Source organism: Ovis aries, chromosome 5 (assembly GCF_016772045.2).
Source record: "Ovis aries strain OAR_USU_Benz2616 breed Rambouillet chromosome 5, ARS-UI_Ramb_v3.0, whole genome shotgun sequence".
Taxonomy (NCBI): Eukaryota; Metazoa; Chordata; class Mammalia; order Artiodactyla; family Bovidae; genus Ovis; species Ovis aries.
Genome location: NC_056058.1, coordinates 14,237,443 through 14,257,420, shown reverse-complemented (window position 1 = coordinate 14,257,420; position 19,978 = coordinate 14,237,443). Strand labels below are relative to the sequence as shown.

At 49.2% G+C, this 19,978-nt stretch overlaps 2 protein-coding genes across 7 annotated transcripts; both read right to left on the bottom strand.

The window, feature by feature from the left end:
- Positions 1 to 471: 471 nt before the first annotated feature.
- MCEMP1 (mast cell expressed membrane protein 1) lies at positions 472 to 4,283 on the bottom strand. 5 transcript variants are annotated; one of them, XM_012177959.5, is made up of 7 exons: positions 4,202 to 4,283; positions 3,824 to 3,913; positions 3,132 to 3,260; positions 2,917 to 2,967; positions 2,691 to 2,837; positions 2,314 to 2,382; positions 472 to 2,192 (listed from the first exon to the last, which is right to left on the bottom strand). In XM_012177959.5, exons 1-7 carry the CDS (start codon positions 4,251 to 4,253, stop codon positions 2,176 to 2,178), a joined length of 555 nt encoding a protein of 184 aa, XP_012033349.1. In that variant the 5' UTR covers positions 4,254 to 4,283; the 3' UTR covers positions 472 to 2,175. The 5 variants fall into 5 exon arrangements, with proteins under 5 accessions (XP_012033349.1, XP_060272274.1, XP_060272276.1 ...); XM_042250009.2 differs by having other exon boundaries at positions 2,138 to 2,192; positions 2,314 to 2,465; XM_060416291.1 differs by having other exon boundaries at positions 472 to 2,382.
- Positions 4,284 to 12,005: 7,722 nt separating this feature from the next.
- On the bottom strand, positions 12,006 to 13,319 carry RETN (resistin). Of its 2 annotated transcripts, XM_027969185.3 has the most exons (4): positions 13,279 to 13,319; positions 12,988 to 13,115; positions 12,559 to 12,636; positions 12,006 to 12,259 (listed from the first exon to the last, which is right to left on the bottom strand). In XM_027969185.3, exons 2-4 carry the CDS (start codon positions 13,103 to 13,105, stop codon positions 12,126 to 12,128), a joined length of 330 nt encoding a protein of 109 aa, XP_027824986.1. In that variant the 5' UTR covers positions 13,106 to 13,115; positions 13,279 to 13,319; the 3' UTR covers positions 12,006 to 12,125. The 2 variants fall into 2 exon arrangements, with proteins under 2 accessions (XP_027824986.1, NP_001293040.1); NM_001306111.1 differs by lacking the exon at positions 13,279 to 13,319 and having other exon boundaries at positions 12,126 to 12,259; positions 12,988 to 13,105.
- Positions 13,320 to 19,978: the final 6,659 nt, after the last annotated feature.

Here is a 19,978-nt window from a genome sequence, read left to right as displayed (position 1 = left end):
GATGGGACGGGCGTGTGGGCAGGGCGCGCGAGGCGATGCCGGAGAGCGGCCGCAGTGGGGCGCACGTGTCCGTGGAACCCGACGTAAGGGCGCAGGTACCCGGGCAGGGGCCTCGCTGGCCTCGGTTAGCCCACAGTCAAGGGGACAGGGGCATGGGTCATCCCCTGCTCAGGAGTGCACGTCTGATGGTAAACAAGGGGCTCTGTGTCAGGCACGTGTGCGTCTGCTCGTCTTGGGTCACACGTACGCTCACCTTCCGGACAAACATGTCCGTGTGCATGCCCGTGGGCACAAGTTATCTGAGGGAACTTGCGACCCTGAATACATGCTTTGTGGACAGATAACATGCCGGAGCACAGTACCGTACTCAGGGGCTTATATATCCGTGAGGCCAGGCACACTTAGGGAGACGTTAATGTCAATATCTTGATTCTCTGTGCACCGATGTCTAACAGAAGCACGGAGACTACGTTTGGACGAGAAAAGAAAGAGGAGTTTTATTTTTTGCCAGGCAAAGAGGGAACGCAGCTGCCTGGGGCCTCAAGACCATTCCCCAGCCCCCAACCCCAGCCCCGGCCCTGAGGAGTCAGGAGAAGTCTAACAGGTGGGACTTCGAGTCCGGGGGTGCGGGTTGGTGGCAAGGATCAAAATGATGAAGGTCTTGCGTTTTTCTTCTTACATTATTTCAAAACAGTCAGAGCTAGTGTCAGGTGGCTCAGAAGGGAAAGAATCCGCCTGCAATGCGGGAGCCCTGGGTTCAATCCCTGGGTTGGGAAGATTCCCCGGGAGGAAGGGATGGCAACCCACTCCAGTATTCTTGCCTGGAGAATCCCCATGGACAGAGGAGCCTAGAGGGCTACAGTCCATGGAGTTGCAAAGAGTCGGACATGACTGAGCGACTAAATACACAGTGTCAGGCAACCCAATAATTGGGTCCATTGCTCTCCTGGTTATTTACTGGCGACCTGCTTTCTGAAAGGCAGAATGCTGCAAGCAGTGATTTGCTACAAGGGAGTGTAAAACAACAGGAACAGGATGTAATTCACACAGAATTAGAGTGTTAGATGCTGGGTGTAATTCACAGATTCAGAGAGTGTTAGAGGTTAGCCTTGTGAAGGACAGAGTTACAGACACTACAGATTAGTAACATTTAAAATAAAGCTAGGATTAATTAACTCTTCCAGGCCCGTTTATGCTACTTTTCTAGTCGGTTCATTTTTCCCTATATTTTCCTTGTTATCAGAAGAAAACCCTCATTTCTGTTTTGGTCCAAGAGCACACTTAGTGTTTGGTCCACAAACACTTAGTCACCCCTGGGTACAGGTTCATGGACACACAGTGATCCACTGGGTGCATTGGATCTCGCACTCCCTGCTGCCCCCAGGGCTCCTGGCATCAGGTCCACATGTTCCCCACATGACCTTTCCCATTCTCCATTCGGCACACTTACACACCCTCCCCGACCAGGTCCCAAAGCCCCCTAGCCGCACCAAACAGACGGGAAAGCCATGTGGTCTCCCTTTGGGGTTTATCATCGTGAATCATAAAATGTGAGCGCAGAAACAAATGGACACATGCGGGGACTGCTCTGAACCCTCGGCAGCGCAATCAGGCACACTCGTGTTGACACGCACTTGTTCACACCGGCATAGCGTGACAGGACACTCATCCACAATTACAGTGATACCTTCCCACGGCGTACCCACCATTCCACCCCCTCACACCTGCATCACACAACACCCAGCAGGACACATGCGTGTGTTTACGCTGACGGTGAAGTGGGCGCCTGCAACACATGTCACCGACACCCACACCTAGAGTGACACGCCTTTGTGGTCCCCACAGCCGCACACAGTGACACGAACTACACTCACGCCACGCCACAGCCCACACATGTATGTATGCCTATGCACAGTGACCCGGAAGCACACCACACTCACCACAACACCTTCCTGTGCGACACACTGAAATACCCACCCTCCTTGAAGAGCTTACCCTGACACACGCACGCACATGCACACATGCAGCTCCACAACACTCATTCGCAAGACATGAGATGTTCTACGTGTGGGAGGAAGGGCAGCTTCAGACCAGCGTGGGTCCCCATGTTCCTTCTTCAAGGAAGAAGTGCTGTCATTCCTCCACGGTGCAGCCAGGGCTGTGAGATTTTCTCACTCATTGAGGTGTGGGACCTGCAGAGAAGGGGCTGTGGTGAAGGATGGAGACCCGAGATCATACAGATCCCATTCTTGGAAGAGAGCCTGGAGCCAAATTCGGGGCCGCCCTCATTTGCTGCCCCTGGCCCCAGCTTACTTGGTTTTGACGTCTTCAGTATACTGAGGATTTCCTGTAGTGTTTTCTTGACTTCATCGATGTTTGGGACTGGAGTGGTGGGGAGACAGGAAAAAGCTGAGATGGGACACTCTTAGCTTTATTGGAAGCCTGTTCCCTGCCCGACCCCCAACCTGCAAAAGATGTCACACAATCCCAATGTACTTGGAGTTCCCAGCAGCATATATATACTCCCTGAGTGACTCGGGGTATGTTTGTCGGGGGTGACATCCGTCACCCTTCCAAACCTTGTGCTCGGGGAGGGCAGGACCCCTGCTGTCCCCTCCCCAGATTCCCCAGCACCCAACCCAGTACTGGGCACGGAGGCATATTCTCCCCGGGGAGGTCTGCCAGGGCACCTGTGGCCAGCTGCCTCCGTTTCGGGTTCCCTTCCTGGACGTTCCTCATGACTGTGTCGATGCTCTGCTTGGCTGCCGTGACACGCTGTTCCACGTTGCCCCACTGAGTCTTCTGCTCTTCCTGGTACTCTTGCACCGAAGTGGAGACTAAGGGTGTGGACTGGAGTTGTCAGAGTCACCTTCACTCCCCCTACTCCCCCAACCCCGACCCAGCTCTTCCCCTCACCGTTCCAGAGCTCCTCTTTCAAGACCACCAGCTCCCTGGACATCTCGGAATCTGTTCAGGATGTGTGGGGCAGGGGGCAAGAAAACCTTAGAAAAACTTTGGAATCACCCGAGTTCTGCAGTCAGGAGCAGCACTGGGCCTCCCCAGCTTCTGGGGACCCCTCCCCACTGCCCTCAGCCCCTTCCTCCGCCAGCAGAAAGAAACACCCCACTCACTCTTCACCAGAACCACAGCTAAGAGGACCATGCAGGACAGAGTCAAGAAGGTGTTCAGACTCATCATGGCTTTAGGCAACCAGTGGTGTCCCTGGGCAGTGTCTGAGGGTGGCCTGGACTCGGCTGGCACTGGGATAGAGGTAGGACAGCTCATCCCCAGGGCCCAACACCGCTGCTCAGCCCATCGGCACTGACTCTAACACCACTGACAGCTCTTCACCTGTACCTACTGTTCTCAGTACCATCAGCAGCTGTGGCCATCACACACTGCCCCTAGCATGTACCCCAGCCAGCACCACCAGCAGTGGCCCCTAGCACTGTCCCCATGATGCCCTCGTATGACCCCATCACCAGCATCAGTACTTGTCCTTGCCAGCACTGTCCCTATCAACAGGTCATCAGGACCTCATCAACACTTTCATCAGCTCTGTCTAGATGATCCCGTCCCAATCCACCAGCACCACCGACACCCAGAGCTTCACCAACACCTCCACCAGCACAATCACATTGTCCTCTTCATCATCGCCTACCCAGCTACCCCCCGCCACTGTCACACAAAGCCTCGACACCACCACTCCCCCACACCATTGACCCTGAGCTTCACACACTGCCCTTTGTCCCTGCAGGGCCCTCCCACAGACCTCTCCCAGGGCCGTGTGATAGGGGCTAGGGGGCAGAGGGCAGCTGCTTACCCTTGTTCTTGGGTGGTGAATGACTGCCCTTTGGCTGGTTCTGGTTTTTGAAGGTAAAGGTGATGTTCTCATAGTTAGGGTCATCTGCAGCTGTGGGCAAGTCATTGAGAGGCTTGAGGAAACCTGCCCGGAGCTCTGGGGCAGGGGTGAGTATGGGAGAGGAAGCTCAGACATCTTGGTTTACTGAATCCTCCACACAACAGATTTCTTGGGGGCAAAGATAAGGAGTAGGGAACTCTGATCTTCATCTTAATGCATGTGAGCCTTTGGGTGACACACACACATTTTGGGGAGTGGGGGAGGAGCCCTCCAACCTTCACTTTCAGCTCCTCGCTCCTCCCATCCCAACCTCTCCCCACCTCGCCCGAGATGCCTAACCTTTATTGCCTGCGGATCCCCGTCTCTTGTCTTTGAAGGCTACCGCCTGCATCTTGACCTTCTGGTTTATGTTGATTTCCTCAGTCTCTATGGCCCCCGGCAGCAAATCTGTCTTCACACAGCCCCACCCACAGGAAAGTGTCTGGGGAGATGAGGAAATCTCTGGGTTGAGGTGGAGAAGAGGAAGCAGAATGTAGGCTTCCTGCTTTCAGGGATCCAGGAATGCCCCACCCTTGGGGGCATCCTCACCCAAACCCCGGCTCAACGGGAGTCTTAGGCATCCACCTGCCAACGCAGGAGACACAGGTTGGATCCCTGATCCGGGAAGATCCGGCAGTTAAGCCCCTGCACCACAACCACTGAGCCTGTGCTCTAGAGCCCAGGAGCCACAAGTATTGGGGCCCACAAGAGAAGCCACCGCTGTGAGAAGCCCTCCCTCCGCAACTGGAGAGTAGCCCCCACTCGGAGTCTTAGGAGACCAGAGGTCTCAGGAGGGACAAGAAGAGATTCACACAGACCCAGAAACAGCACAAGATGGTCAGCAATTTGTGGAAGAGGTATTAACTAACGCCCTGTTGGTAGTTCAGATGATAAAGATTCTGCCTGCAATGCAGGAGACCTGAGTTCCATGGGGATCGTCATACTGCAATCGAAAAATGTATCAAATCAATATATTGAACATCGTAAACTTACATAAAGTCATGGGTCGATTATATTCAATAAAAATAATTTTGAAATAGGATAGTCAGGAACTTTACAGGAAGCTCTGTGTGTATCTGTGTCCACCTGGGTGAAGCTCATCCTCCCATCTCTTGCTCTCATGGTAGATACTATGGCACCCCACCTTTTGGGGCAAGATTCGTAGGTCCCCACACCTACCTTCCCTCTGCCCTAGTCCCACCCCTCAGCTCCACCCAGAGAAGTACTTCTTCTCCAAGGCCCTTTGGAGGAGAAGAATGGATATGAGGCAATGGGGCTAACCACTGGAAGTCCACTCCCACATCTGGGACTGAGGCCAGATGTCACCTTGACCTAACCCCAAAGCAGTTCCCCTTCCACCTGGAGACCCCCTGCAAAGGAACACTCAGAAACACATTCACACTCATCCACGCGTCGGCTCACCTACCCAGACCCACACACATACTCTTGCACACTCACACTTCTGAATACCCCCACTCGCACATCTGTACACGTGTACATATGGTGTGGTCATTTGCATGCTTGTACATATTCATGTGCGCACACTGTCTCTACTCTGTCTAGGTATCTTTAAAGCTTTCCTTATGTCTATCTGACCTAAAATGAGGCTAAGTCTACAAAAAAGATCTTCATGACCCAGATAATCATGATGATGTGATCACTAATCTAGAGCCAGACATCTTGGAATGTGAAGTCAAGTGGGCCTTAGAAAGCATCACTACGAACAAAGCTAGTGGAGGTGATGGAATTCCAGTTGAGCTGTTTCAAATCCTAAAAAATGATGCTGTGAAAGTGCTGCACTCAATATGCCAGCAAATTTGGAAAACTCAGCAGTGGCCACAGGTCTGGAAAAGGTCAGTTTTCATTCCAATTCCAAAGAAAGGCAATGCCAAAGAATGCTCAAACTACCGCACAATTGCACTCATCTCACACGCTAGTAAAGTAATGCTTAAAATTCTCCAAGCCAGGCTTCAGCAATACGTGAACCGTGAACTCCCTGACGTTCAAGCTGGATTTAGAAAAGGCAGAGGAACCAGAGATCAAATTGCCAACATCCACTGGATCATGGAAAAGCAAGAGAGTTCCAGAAAACATCTATTTCTGCTTTACTGACTATGCCAAAGCCTTTGACTGTGTGGATCACAATAAACTGTGGAAAATTCTGAAAGAGATGGGAATACCAGACCACCTAACCTGCCTCTTGAGAAATCTGTATGCAGGTCAGGAAGCAACAGTTAGAACTGGGCATGGAATAACAGACTGGTTCCAAATAGGAAAAGGAGTACGTCAAGGCTGTATATTGTCACCCTGCTTATTTAACTTCTATGCAGAGTACATCATGAGAAACGCTGGACTGGAAGAAGCACAAGCTGGAATCAAGATTGCCAGGAGAAATATCAATAACCTCAGATATGCAGATGACACCACCCTTATGGCAGAAAGTGAAGAGGAGCTAAAAAGCCTCTTAATGAAAGTGAAAGTGGAGAGTGAAAAAGTTGGCTTAAAGCTCAACGTTCAGAAAACAAAGATGATAGCATCTGGTCTCATCACTTCATGGGAAATAGATGGGGAAACAGTGTCAGACTTTATTTTTGGGGGCTCCAAAATCACTGCAGATGGTGACTGCAGCCATGAAATTAAAAGACGCTTACTCCTTGGAAGAAAAGTTATGACCAACCTAGATAGTATATTCCAAAGCAGAGACATTACTTTGCCGACTAAGGTCCGTTTAGTCAAGGCTGTGGTTTTTCCAGTGGTCATGTATGGATGTGAGAGTTGGACTGTGAAGAAGGCTGAGCGCCGAAGAATTGATGCTTTTGAACTGTGGTGTTGGAGAAGACTCTTGAGAGTCCCTTGGACTGCAAGGAGATCCAACCAGTCCATTCTGAAGATCAATCCTGGGATTTCTTTAAAGGAATGATGCTAAAGCTGAAGCTCCAGTTCTTTGGCCACCTCATGCGAAGAGTTGATTGATTGGAAAAGACTCTGATGCTGAGAGGGATTGGGGGCAGGAGGAGAAGGGGACGACAGAGGATGAGATGGCTGGATGGCATCACGGACTCAATGGACGTGAGTCTGAGTGAACTCCGGGAGATGGTGATGGACAGGGAGGCCTGGCGTGCTGTGATTCATGGGGTCACAAAGAGTTGGACACGACTGAGTGACTGAACTGAACTGAACTGAACTGAAGTATACAAGGAACTTTCTCTTTCAGTCTAGAGCAGTTGCCTTCTGTTAGAAGTAAATATAATGTGAAACACATGTGGGTTTTGGGCAGATTTTTTTCCTCCTTGTTTTTTGGCTGCACTGACCTAGATCTTAGTTCCTGACCAGGGATAAAACCCATGCTCCCTGCATTGGGAGCACAGAGCCTTAACCATTGGACCACCAGGGAAGTCCCTGGCAGGGTTCTTAAAAATTGAAATGTAGTTTACTTATAATATTTTGTTAGCTCCAGGTGTATAGCATAGTGGTTCAATATTTTTGTAGATTATACTCCATTTAAAGTTATTACAAAATAATGGATATATTTCCATGTACTGTAAAATATATCCTTGTTGCTAATCTACTATATACATATTAGTTTGTATCTCTTAATCTCTTGCCCTTATATTGCCCTTCTTCTCTCGCCTGTCTCTGCTGGTAACCACTAGTTTGTCCTGTCTCTGAGTCCGTTTCCATTTTGTTACATACATTCCTTTAAACATTGTTTTTAGATGCCACACAAGAGTGCTAACATACACTAACATGACATACAACTATTTGTATGTCTATCTGAGTTACTGCACTAAGCATGTGCGTGTGTACACTCTCAGGTGCTTCAGCCAAGTCCTATCCTTTGTGTCCCTATGGACTGTAGCACACCAGGCTCCTCTATCCATGGGATTCTCCAGGCAAGAATACTGGAGAGGGTTGCTATCAAGCCCACGTCTCCTGCACTGTGGGTGGATTCTTTACCCACTGAGCCACCTGGGAATCCCACACGAAACATAACACCCTCTGAGTCCATCCATGTTGCTGCAAATGGCAGAACTTTATCCTTTTTGATGGCTGAGTAATATTCCTTTGTGTGTATATATGTGTGTGTGTGTGTGTGTACGTACCTGAATACTTCCAGTTGCACGTCTGCTTGTGTGTACATACGGCATGTCCAAAAGCCATCTCCCAGCTGTCGATCAGGGGGCAAGAGCTTTAAGGGGAATTTTAGGAGTGTATAGGTGGAGGGAGTGGGCGGTGTGCAGAAACAGTACCTCAGTTCTGACAATCATCCTGAAGTTGCTTATGCAGTGGTCTGATCAGTGTCATCTTGATTGTTTTAAGTGCACTTAATCTTCAGTTCCAGGGTTGGATTGTTCCCATTTCCTTGAGGCCAGTTCTTAAAATTGTGTAAGATGTAGCAGCTTAGGTCATGGCTATAGTCTGCTCATCATGTAGTTAGTTTCCCCCCCCGCCGGGGGGTTTGGTAACTGCGAACCAGCTCCAAGCATATGACACAGTATTATCTATAGCCCTTGAGGAGGGACTAAATGTCTTTGACTTGGTTTAATGGTTTATTATTATTTTATTCTGTTTGATCATTTTTCTTTGTTTCTGCACTTTTAAATTTTCTTTGATTAAATTTATTCTTTGGATAAAATTTTTCTGTAGACAAGAGACAGTCAGAGACGTGGGGGGGAGTTGGCGTCTGTCCTGGGAAGGCCCATAGGGTCCCACTCTGTTACACTCCCTTTGGAAAAAATTGGATTAAAACTTCCTATGTGTGAGAAGTGAGTATGTTTTAGGTTTAAAATCTGTGATTAAATTTTAAGTAACTTTGGGCTTCCCAGGTGGTGCTAGTGGTAAAGAACCTGTTTGCTAACATGGGAGATGTAAGACACACGTGTTCAGTCCCTGGGTCAGGAAGATCCCGTGGAGAAGGGCATGACAACCCACTTCAGTACTCTTGCCTGGAGAATCCCATGGACAGAGGAGCCTGGCAGGCTAGAGTCCATAGGGTCACAAAGAGTAGGACACAATTGAAGTGACTTAGCATGCATGCAAGTTTGGAATTACCCCCGAGATCTGGCTGGTGAGGATGATGTTCTCTTTCCTGAAGTATTGGCAATCTTGGGACTTCCTGAGTCAAGTGATTAAGACTCTGAGCTTCCACTGAAGGGGCTGTAGTAGATCCCTAGTTGGTGAACTAAAATCCCACATGCCACACAGTGCAGTATAAACAAACAAAAAGCATTGCCAGTCTCGTCTGCTCAAGGAAGATCAGTTTAACAATAATTAGATGCCAGCTCTTCCATCTCCTCTTACAAAGAAGTCAGTCGTTGAGAGACGTGGCCTCGCCTCCGCTGATGATACAATAGCTGCAGAAAAGATGGACCAATGGGAAACTGACTCTGCTCTGATGGACAGGCATAGGAGGCGGGTCTGCAGCATTGCACATTTCCCTGATTGAAATGAAGCCAAAACCGGGGTAGAGCCCTCTGGACTTGGAGAAAAGGGTAGCCCTGGAACTGAAGACCCACAAGCAACAGTGTCATGGTGGCCTAAGAGGACTCCATGGGGTTGGCTGACCCGATGCTTTCATGGGGCAACAGTCTGAATTTTCTTTAAAGAATGATCCAGGTCCAGCCAATCAAAGACCAAGATTTGGCAGAGAGCGGGTGGGCAAATGAGCCAGACTCAACCAATGAAACTCAGGCCTGGGGCTTTTGTTGGGTTAACCAGGTGAAGGGGCATTCTCTCTTTCCCAGTTCTGTCAGACTGCCAGGATATAAACCTGGAGCCATGACAGGGGAGAACTTGCTTAAAAGTGAGGTCAACACTAAGGAAAGCTGACATGACAAGGACTCGAGTCCTGGAGACATTGTCTGAAACCCTGGATTCAGTCATTCCTGAGTCTGTTGTTCTGAACCAGAGCCTCTCATTTAGGTAATCCAGAAAATATCCTTTCATTTTAGCTCAAACTAGGTTGAGGTGGGATCTGTGGGGCTGGCAACCAACAGTCTTGGCTACTATAGGGGGTTGCTGTTCAGTCGCTCAGTCGTGGCCGACTCTGCAACCCCATGGACTGCAGCATGCCAGGCTTCCCTGTCCTTCCCTATCTCCAAGAGTTTGCTTAAACTCATATCCATTGAGTTGATGATGCCATCCAACCATCTCATCCTCTTTCTCCCCCTTCTCCTCCTGCCCTCGATCTTTCCTGGCATCAGGGTCTCTTCTAATGAGTTAGCTCTTCACATCAGGAGGCCAAAGGTTTGGAGCTTCAGCTTCAGCATCAGTCTTTCCAATTCCTGAATATTCAGGGTTGATTTCCTTTAGGATTGACTGGTTTGAGCTCCTTGCTGTCCAAGGGACTCTCAAGAATATTCTCCAGCACCACAGTTCACCTCTCACAGGGGGCTGGGCAGTTAGCAAATGAGGAAAGAGACTTAAGTAAGGGCTTTGCCTTTTGAAGTCTACACTCTGGGACAGGAGGAAGACTGTGTTGGAACTGAGAGCTCAAAAGAGGCCCTTCTTGCGGTCCAGATACAAGGGGACAATTGTGGGTCTTGAAGACAGAGGCATTCACATGAGAGTCTGGGGACAGTGAGGGGGCAGGATGGGCAAGGTACAATGCTTGCCCTCTCTGGTCCTTAACACATTTCTGACTCTGTGATCCCACTCTAACTCCGAAGCCAAAGTGTTTAAGAGGGAGGACCTAGGAGGGGAATCCCTGGATTGGCACGTAGTGGCTTCCATGAGCACCAGGCGTGTGTGATCTCAGTTCACGATCACTGCGACCAGACTTGAGGGGGTGGTGTACCACCATGGGGGGTGGTTGTCAGTGGGAAGAGTCCAAATCGTCCTGAAAACCAGAAACCCACCCTGTCACCCATTCTTCAGCCTCTGGAGTGTGCTGCTGGGGACTGTGCTGTTTAAGTCTGGAGTCCCTCTTAAACCTGGGCACCAAGTGTTCTGAAGTCTCTGTCTGCATCTCTCAGGGACTGGATTTTAAGACTCCTGGGTTAGGGTTCTCAGGAAACTGGACCTTGAATCACCTGGATTTGTACCCCCAGTGATGCTGAGAATTTCTCTTCTGGGGCATTGACTCCAGACTGAGACCAGCGTCATCCAGGCTGGGATGGGGACTTGATGTTGAAGGCACGAGAGTCCATCCGAGGCACACGAGAGTTCCTGTGTCCCCAGCTCCCTCCCCACAGTTGGCATGTGTGTGTCTACAGGGCGTGGCGCACTTGTGTGACCACGGGAACCGGGTTGTGTGTTTTGTGTGCACAAGGCCATATGTCACTGTGTATATAGGCATAGCATGTTGTACCCAGGGGGTGTATTCACCTGTGTGTCTGGTTGTTTATTCAATGGACATTTCCTGAACACCTTCAATGTGCCATTCTCTCTTCTAAGCAGGATATACCAAAGAGCCAACAAGTCCCCTACGCGTGTTGTCATATTTGAGTGTTCATGAGGAATAGGAACGAGTGTCCCTGTTGCACGTGGGGAGTGAGGGATGGAGCTCAGGTCTCTGGGTACAGCGATGAATAGGGATGCACCCTGACCCCGAGGCTGCTCATGACAAGGCTCTGGAGTGTATGTGGGGTAGGGGTTGGTGGGGGTGGGGTGGTTCCTGTCCTGTCCAGACCCAGATCCCCGAAGAGGCATCATTGTCGGGGAGAATAACCCAGCAACTTCCCAGGAGGCCTAGGACCCTCGCGTGGCCGTCAAGGTGGCCTCAAAGGTAACAGTACGGGACTTCCCTTACTGTCCAGTGGTTAAGACTCCCGAGTTTCCACGCACGGGTTCCATACCTGGTCAGTCAGGGAACTAAGATCCCACATGCCGTGCAGAGAGGTCCCCCACAAAAATAGTCTAACGCTCGCTTCTCCTTTGACAAAGACCATGAGCCTTGAGCGTGCATGTCATTAAAGGAAGTTAGGGCCCCATTTTCAAAAATAGAAGCTGTGGACAACAAGGCAGGAGAGGGGAATAGGGAGAAGAAAAGTTGCGGTTGCCCCCCCAACCCCTCCGGTGCTGATGCACCTTGCTCTTTTTGGAGACGCCACCTCAGTCACCCACACCCCACAGAAGACACAGCTCAGGGCCTGGGCCCTCCCCATCATCTTCTCAAGGAGGTTTATTTCCAGCAGGGGCCTGGCCCAGCCCCTCAGAGATATGACCCGCCCCCAAATGCCTGGCCGCGCCCCCCAGACCTGCACCACGCAAGCGCAGTATTAGGCTACTGGATCCGCAGGCGGCAGCAGCGAGCGCCAGTCCAGTCCATGCCTGCGCACTGGCAGTGGCACGTGGTCTCAGCACGCACGTCCCACGAGCCGCAGGCAGAGCCACACGTGCAGCTAGTGACGGCGAAGCCTGCGAGAGGGAGCAAGGAGGAGAGAGCTTGGACCCCGAGCCAGAAGCTTTGAGTTTGGGCTTCCAGGGGGCTGGCAGCACGGGTGGCGGCGAGGCTGGGGGCCTGGACACCAGTGTCCTGAGGAAATGGGGCCCAGGAGTTGGGGGAAGGGACAAGGCCAGGAGTGCAGACCAGGATATTAAGGAATTAGAGGGTGGGACTCTGTGGTTCTAGAGAAATGGAGCCTAAACACAGTGGAGTGGGGTATGGGGTGCTGAGAATAGAGCCGGGAGACTGGACAACGGAGTTCTGTACCTACCTGAAGGGCAGGTGACCAGGGACCCCCGGGAGGTGACACTCTGGCAGTCCAGGCCAATGTTCCTTACTGCCTCAGGAACTGCAGGAAGGGGTGATGCAAAGTAACTGTGAGACCAAGCTGCCCCAACACCCTTCTCTTGCTGCCTCGGCCCTGGTGCTTTGGAGATGGGCAGAGGGTCAAGGAAACGCCCCTGGGGAAGGCCCAGTAGGTGGGGAACTCCCCACCTCCAAGGATTCTGTCCTGGGTGGGTGTTTTTGAGGGAAGAAGGTTTTGAGCTGTAGTTAGAGGTGGAGACTGGTGGAGATTGGCGTTGGGCTGGGTTTGGGGTTGAGATTTGGTTGGGGTTGGGGCTGGCCTGGTGTTCACTCCATGTCAGGAATCAGAGGGGCCCCTGAGGGCCTGGCTGAGGTTGGATGGGAGGGTTCTCACGTAGGGAGGTGGTGACATCCTGGATCTTCTTACTGACGGCTTTATCTATGGGGCACAGTGACTGGCCACACACCAGCAGCCCCAGGACTGGGATGAAGAGGAAGGAGAGAGCCTTCATCCTGCAGGTGCTGCAAGAAAAAAACCAAGAGATCCCCCAGCTGGGTCTACCTCTCCCCATCCTGGGGAAGCTCAGACCCACAGAGCACATGGGATTGGGAGCTGTGGGTCCCAACTGAGGATGGGGCTGGAGACCCAGGTTTGCCCCTACAGGCAGGAGCGGCTGTCACTTACCCTCTCTGTGGACTCAGCAGGCCAAATTTTGAACACTAATTCCACACCTCTGCCTCCGCTCCTTCTTTAAGGCTGCTGGGTGTGCAGCTTCCTGTCTTGGCTAAGACCCTTGGCATCCTGGGCCTCCCTTCCCACATCCGGGGCTAAGAGGAAGCCCCCACGGTAGAGTCCAGGGACCTAGTATTGCCACAGACTCTGCCTTCCAGAGCCTTCCCTGCCCACATCTAGGCTGGGGGGCTGGTCCAGAGGATAGTACCTGGTGGAATACTTCCAGGAACCTTAGTCAGAAGAGCAGGGAGAGAAACCAGCTTATGTGGAGCAGTGGGAGGGCACACACATGTGACCAGAGTCAGGTCCTTGTGTAAGAACTGCACGCTGGGCTTCCCTGGTGGTCCGGTCGTTGAGGATCTGCCTTGCAATGCAGGAGGCACCAGATCGATTGCTGATCCTGGAAGATCCCGCAGGCCTCAAAGCAACTATGCCCATGCGCCACATCCCCAGAACTCACATTCTGCAAATACTGAACCCTCGACCTTAGAGCCTGTGCTCGGCAACAAGAGAAGCCACTCTCATGAGAAGCCCAAGCACTGTAACTAGAGAGGAGCCCCCACCTCACTGCAACTTGCGAAAGTCCAAGGGCAGCAGTGAAGACCCAGCCCAGCCAATAAACAAAGAAATAATTCTTTTAAAAAGAGAACTACATGCCATGTTCGTTCCCAAATGCCTATCACAATAGAAAATAAAACCACGATTTATTTCTTCAAAGGAATAATGGACAACTGAAGTTGTCAAACTATGGCCCATGGGCTAGATCTAGCCCAGCATCTTTTTTTTTTTTTTTTCTTTCTGGCTACACCATGCATCATGCAGGGCGTAGTTCCCCAACCAGGCATGGAATACCTGTACCTTCTGCGGTGGAAGCTCGGACTGTTAATCACTGGACCATCAGGGAGCTTTGCCCACCATCTATTTTTGTACAACCCATGAGCTAAGAATGGTTTTTACATTGTTTTGGTTTGTTTTTGTTTCCAATATGGAAGTTTTAAATACTGTGGTAAAACACACATAACATAAAATGTACCATTTTCAAGTGTACAGTTCATCGGCACTCGGAGTAACCACCGAGGCAGACACTGGACTGTTGTGGCCGCAAGTAAAAGGATGCCAGCAGCCACGAGAAGCTGGAAGAACTCAAGAACTGATTCTTTCCTAGAGTCTTTAAGGGGAGTGTGGCTTGATTTCCAGTGCTGTGTAATCATCTCCTCTGTCCATTTCCACAATTTAAAAAAATCATTCTAAACTGACTTTACCCATAACCGCTAACTCCCACTTCCTCTTCCTGAAGCCCCTGGTAACCTCTAATCTACTTTCTGTTTCTATGAATTTGCCTATTCATACCACAAATAACTGGAATCCTAGGATGGTTACCCTTCACTAGTGTAACCCTTCACTAGCATGACATTTAAACATTCATCCGTGTTGTAGCATGGATCAAAACCTCATTCCTTTTTCAGGCTAATATTCAATATTATGTACATACTGTATTTTGTGTGTCATCCATTTGTTGATGGACAGTTAGGTTGTTTCCGCCTTTTAAAAACAATGTTTCTTTTCAATGAAATTTTTTTTTTTGCTGCGTTGGATCTTTGTGGCTGCGCACAGGCTTGCTCTCGTTTTGGTGAGGGGGGCTGCTCTGCAGTTGCAGGTGCGGGCTTCTCATCGCAGTGGCTTCTCCTGTGGAGCATGGGCTCTAGGCGCGCAGGCTTCAGTACGTGCGGCACACGGACTTCATTGCTCCATGGAATGTGGGATCTTCCGCGACCAGGGATCGAACCTGTGTCACCTGTGTCAGCAGGCAGATGCTTAACCACTGGACCATAGGGAAGTCCTGTTTCTACCTTCTGGCTGTTGCCAAAGATAGTGCTCTGAACTTGGGACCGCACGTATCCTTCAAGTGACTGCTTTCAGTTATTTTTGCCTTAAACCCAGGAGTGGAATTTCTGGGTCCTTAAACCCAGGAGTGGAATTGGTGGGCTTCCCTGGTGGCTCAGAGGTTAAAGCGTCAGCCTGGAATGTGGGATACCTGGGTCGGGAAGATTCCCCTGGAGAAGGAAATGGCACCCCACTCCAGCACTCTTGCCTGGAGAATCCCATGGAGGGAGGATCCTGGTAGGCTACAGTCCATGGGGTCGCAAAGAGTCGGACATGACTGAGCAATGTCACTATGGTGACTGTACCAATTCTATATTTAACTTTTCGAGGGACTGCCAAACAGTGTTTACATTTTTAAATCATTGACAGAAATTTAACATTTAGTGAAATAGGAAGAGTATGTGCAATTCAAAGTCCAGAGTGCATATAAAATTTTCTCAAAACACAGGCATGCCCGCTTTTGAAGATACCATCCATGGCCACTTTTATGAAGTCACTCACAGAGCTGAGAAGTCACGACAGTATCCATAAGGACCCACAAAGCCGACTGCATTTGCTGTCTGGCCCTTTACAGAGAGGGCTTCCCAGGTGGCACTAGTGGTAAAGAATCGGCCTGCCAGGGCAGGAGACACAAGAGATCCCTGGATGGAGAAGATCCCCTGCAGTAGGAAATGGTGACCCACTCCAGTATTCTTGCCTGGAAAAGTTCCATGGATAGAGGAGCTTGGCAGGCTATGGTCCATGGGGTCGCAAAGAATTGGATGTGACTGAGCACACCTTTACAGAAAAAAAGCTTTTGCCCACCCAGTAGCCATGAGTGTGAATACATAATGGCCATATGAATTTCAGGCAGCTACACGGAACCATCTGGGTGATTTCCACCAACCTAGCGGCGAGCAAAGGAACCCAGGGACAAAAGAGGACATGTTACATCAATCCATCTATTTTAAAGGACCAAAACTAGGAGTCCAGTGGTTAAGACTCAATGCTTCCAATGCAGGGGCTGTGGGTTCAATTCCTGGTCAGGTAACCAAGATCCTGTGTGCTGTGAGATGCTGCCAAATAAATAAAAACTTAAAGAACACAAACCAAAACAAAACAAAACAAACAAACAAAAAAAAACCCACTAAAGCACAGCTAGTCTGTGCTGTTGGGAATAAGAATGAAATTTTCCTGGAAGTAATGAATAGAGATGAGAAAGGAGCAGAAGGAAGGCTTCTGGGAAACTCGTGAAAATTTCCCGCTGCACGTGTGAGTTTGCACATTTTTCTTTATGCATATTAATCTCAGTAAAAGTGTTGTTGTTGTTTAGGCTCCGAGTCCTCTGTGACTCTTTTGTGACCCCATGAACTGTAGCCCACCAGGCTCCTCTGCCCATGGGATTTCCCAGGCAAGAACACTGGAGTGAGTTTCCATTTCCTTCTCCAGGGGGTCTTTCTGACCCAGCGATCGAGCCCGAGTCTCTTGCATTGGCAGGTGGATTCTTTACCACTGAGCCCCCAGTGTGTAAAATGGCTGTGTAAATACAACGGTGTTCACATGGACAAAGTGTAGATAGTATTTATTGAGCTCTTACTAGTGTGGGAAAGATGCTAAACATTGGGCATCCAGTAGGGATCAAAGGGACACTCTTGCCCTCTCACAGTCTGCCCTGTCACAGGAAGACAGACGCCAAGAGAGCACTCAGTCAGCCTCAACCTCCACCTGTCCTTTTCTCCCTGAAGCAGAGGAACCCAATTCTAGGAGGATTTCTGACACAAGAGTCAGTCAGTCAGTCAGTTCAGTCGCGTCCGACTCTTTGCGACCCCATGAATCACAGCACGCCAGGCCTCCCTGTCCATCACCAACTCCCGGAGTTCACTCAGACTCACGTCCATCGAGTCAGTAATGCCATCCAGCCATCTCATCCTCTGTCCTCCCCTTCTCCTCCTGCCCCCAGTCCCTCCCAGCATCAGAGTCTTTTCCAATGAGTCAACTCTTTGCATGAGGTGGCCAAAGTACTGGAGTTTCAGCTTCAGCATCATTCCCTCCAAAGAAATCCCAGGGCTGATCTCCTTCAGAATGGACTGGTTGGATCTCCTTGCAGTCCAAGGGAATCTCAAGAGTCTTCTCTAACACCACAGTTCAAAAGCATCAATTCTTCGGCGCTCAGCTTTCTTCACAGTCCAACTCTCACATCCACACATGACCACTGGAAAAACCATAGCCTTGACTAGACAGACCTTTGTTGGCAAAGTAATGTCTCTGCTTTTGAATATGCTATCTAGGTTGGTCATAACTTTTCTTCCAAGGAGTAAGCGTCTTTTAATTTCATGGCTGCAGTCACCATCTGCAGTGATTTTCAAGCCCCCCAAAATAAAGTCTGACACTGTTTCCACTATTTCCCCATCTATTTCCCATGAAATGATGGGACCAGATGCCATGATCTTCGTTTTCTGAATGTTGAGCTTTAAGCCAACTTTTTCACTCTCCTCTTTCACTTTCATCAAGAGGCTTTTTAGTTCCTCTTCACTTTCTGCCATAAGGGTGGTATCATCTGCATATCTGAGGTGATTGATATTTCTCCCGGCAATCTTGATTCCAGCTTGTGCTTCTTTCTTCCAGCCCAGCGTTTCTCATGATGTACTCTGCATATAAGTTAAATAAGCAGGGTGACAATATACAGCCTTGACATACTCCTTTTCCTATTTGGAACCAGTCTGTTGTTCCATGTCGAGCTCTAACTGTTGCTTCCCGACCTGCATACAGGTTTCTCAAGAGGCAGGTCAGGTGGTCTGGTATTCCCATCTCTTTCAGAATTTTCCACAGTTTATTGTGATCCACACAGTCAAAGGCTTTGGCATAGTCAATAAAGCAGAAATAGATGTTTTTCTGGAACTCTCTTGCCTTTTTGATGATCCAAGAATAGAGGCCCCTAGAAAACCTGAATAGACATTCCTCCAAAGAAGACATACAGATGGCCAATAGGTACATGAAAAGATGCTCAACATCGCTGTTAGAGAAACACAAATCAGAACTACAGTGAGATATCAACTCACACCTGTCAGGATGGCCATCTTCAAAAAAACTGCAGATAAAACTTGTTGATGAGGATGTAGAGAAAAAAAACCCCGTGTACACATTGGTGCAGTCACAATGGAGAACAGTGCAAAGGGGCCTCAAAAAACTAAAAGTGGAACCACTACGTGATCCAGCAATTCCACTCCCGGGCACATATCAGAAGACAAGGAAAACACTGGTTTGAAAGGATACATGCGCTCCAGTGCTGTTCATTGCGGCAGTATTTATGATAGCCCAGATATGGAAGCAACATAAGTGCCCATCAACAGATAAGTAAAGATGTGGTATATATATACATATATACACACACACATATATGGCGATGGCGCCCACTCCGCTGCTTTTGCCTGGAGAATCCCATGGGCGGAGGAGCCTGGTGGGCTGCAGTCCGTGGGGTTGCGAAGAGTCAGACACGACTGAGCGACTTTGCTTTCACGTTTCACCTTCATGCATTGGAGAAGGAAATGGCAACCCACTCCAGTGTTCTTGCCTGGAGAATCCCAGGGATGGGGGAGCCTGGTGGGCTGCCATCTATGGGGTCGCACAGAGTCAGACACGACTGAAGTCAGACATCATATATACGTATGATGGTATATTACTCAGCCTAGAAAATATTATGCTTAGTGAACTAAGACAGAGAAGGACAGATACTGTATGTTATCAGGACACACGTAGAATCTAAAAAATACAACATAGTAGTAAGTATAACAGGAAATAAAGAGAACAAGCTAGTGGTTGCCAGTGGGAAGAGGGAAGGAGGAGGGGGGGGAAAGAGGGGTAGGAGATTAAGAGGTACAAACTACAAAGTATAAAATAAATAAGCTACAAAGATACATATTGTACAGCAAGGGAATAAAGGTGACTTTACAATAATTATAAAGGAATGTAATCTAAAAAAATTTCAATTTTTTGAAATTTTACAATTTAAAATTTTTATTTACAATTTTACAAATTTTACAAATTTACAATTTACAACTATGTTGTACACCTGAAACTAAGGCAAAAGTCATTTTTTGAGTGGTCTGATTTTCTCAAAACCCTTTAGTCTCGGAACTTTTCAGATAAGAGCTTTTGAAGGAAGCAAAAGAAGTGGGCAGCTCTAACTACAGGAGAGGTGAAAAACAAGGACAGTGGGTGGAACCCCCTGGGATTCCCTGGGGACTCAGTTTGAAAACCCCTAGTTCAGCAGCAGGAAAGAGGTATACATGCCCTGATAAAAGAAAGGTTCACATACTGAGGTCTGGAGAAGTCATTCTGGCTTCTACCTGAGTTAGCTTGAATTTTATGGTAGCTAAAATAGCCTGCTTGTGACCTATCAAACCTACATTGTATACTTGCTTTAATTATTAAAGAAAAGGGCACATTGACCAGAGTCAAGAATGTCCATGTTCAAAATAAAGATTAAATGCCTCCCTTCCTGGGACATCAATGCTGGTCCTCCTTTAGTGATAAGACTCCCTTCCCAAGCTCCAAGGCCATGCTGGCTGACTACGCACATGCTGGTCTTGCTTCTTTGAAACTTTGAAGGAGTGTCTCTCTGACTTGTCTGACACTCTTTGCTCTGACAAGACATAAAGTGAAAGTCATCCAGTCGTGTCTGACTCTGCAACCCCATGGACTGTATCAGTTCAGTACAGTTCAGTCACTCAGTCATGTCTGACTCTGAATTCCAGGATGTCTGGCTCTAGGTGAATGATCACACCATCGT

Coding starts and splice junctions, on each gene's coding strand:
- MCEMP1 (XM_060416291.1), bottom strand. CDS start 4,253: ATGCAGGCGGTAGCCTTCAAAGACAAGAGACGGGGATCCGCAGGCAAT. Junction 3,261..3,823: donor TTCACCACCCAAGAACAAGG/GTAAGCAGCTGC, acceptor CCTCTATCCCAG/TGCCAGCCGAGTCCAGGCCA. Junction 2,968..3,131: donor AGCTGTGGTTCTGGTGAAGA/GTGAGTGGGGTG, acceptor CATCCTGAACAG/ATTCCGAGATGTCCAGGGAG.
- RETN (XM_027969185.3), bottom strand. CDS start 13,105: ATGAAGGCTCTCTCCTTCCTCTTCATCCCAGTCCTGGGGCTGCTGGTG. Junction 12,637..12,987: donor GGATGTCACCACCTCCCTAC/GTGAGAACCCTC, acceptor CCCTTCCTGCAG/TTCCTGAGGCAGTAAGGAAC. Junction 12,260..12,558: donor CCTGGTCACCTGCCCTTCAG/GTAGGTACAGAA, acceptor TCCCTCTCGCAG/GCTTCGCCGTCACTAGCTGC.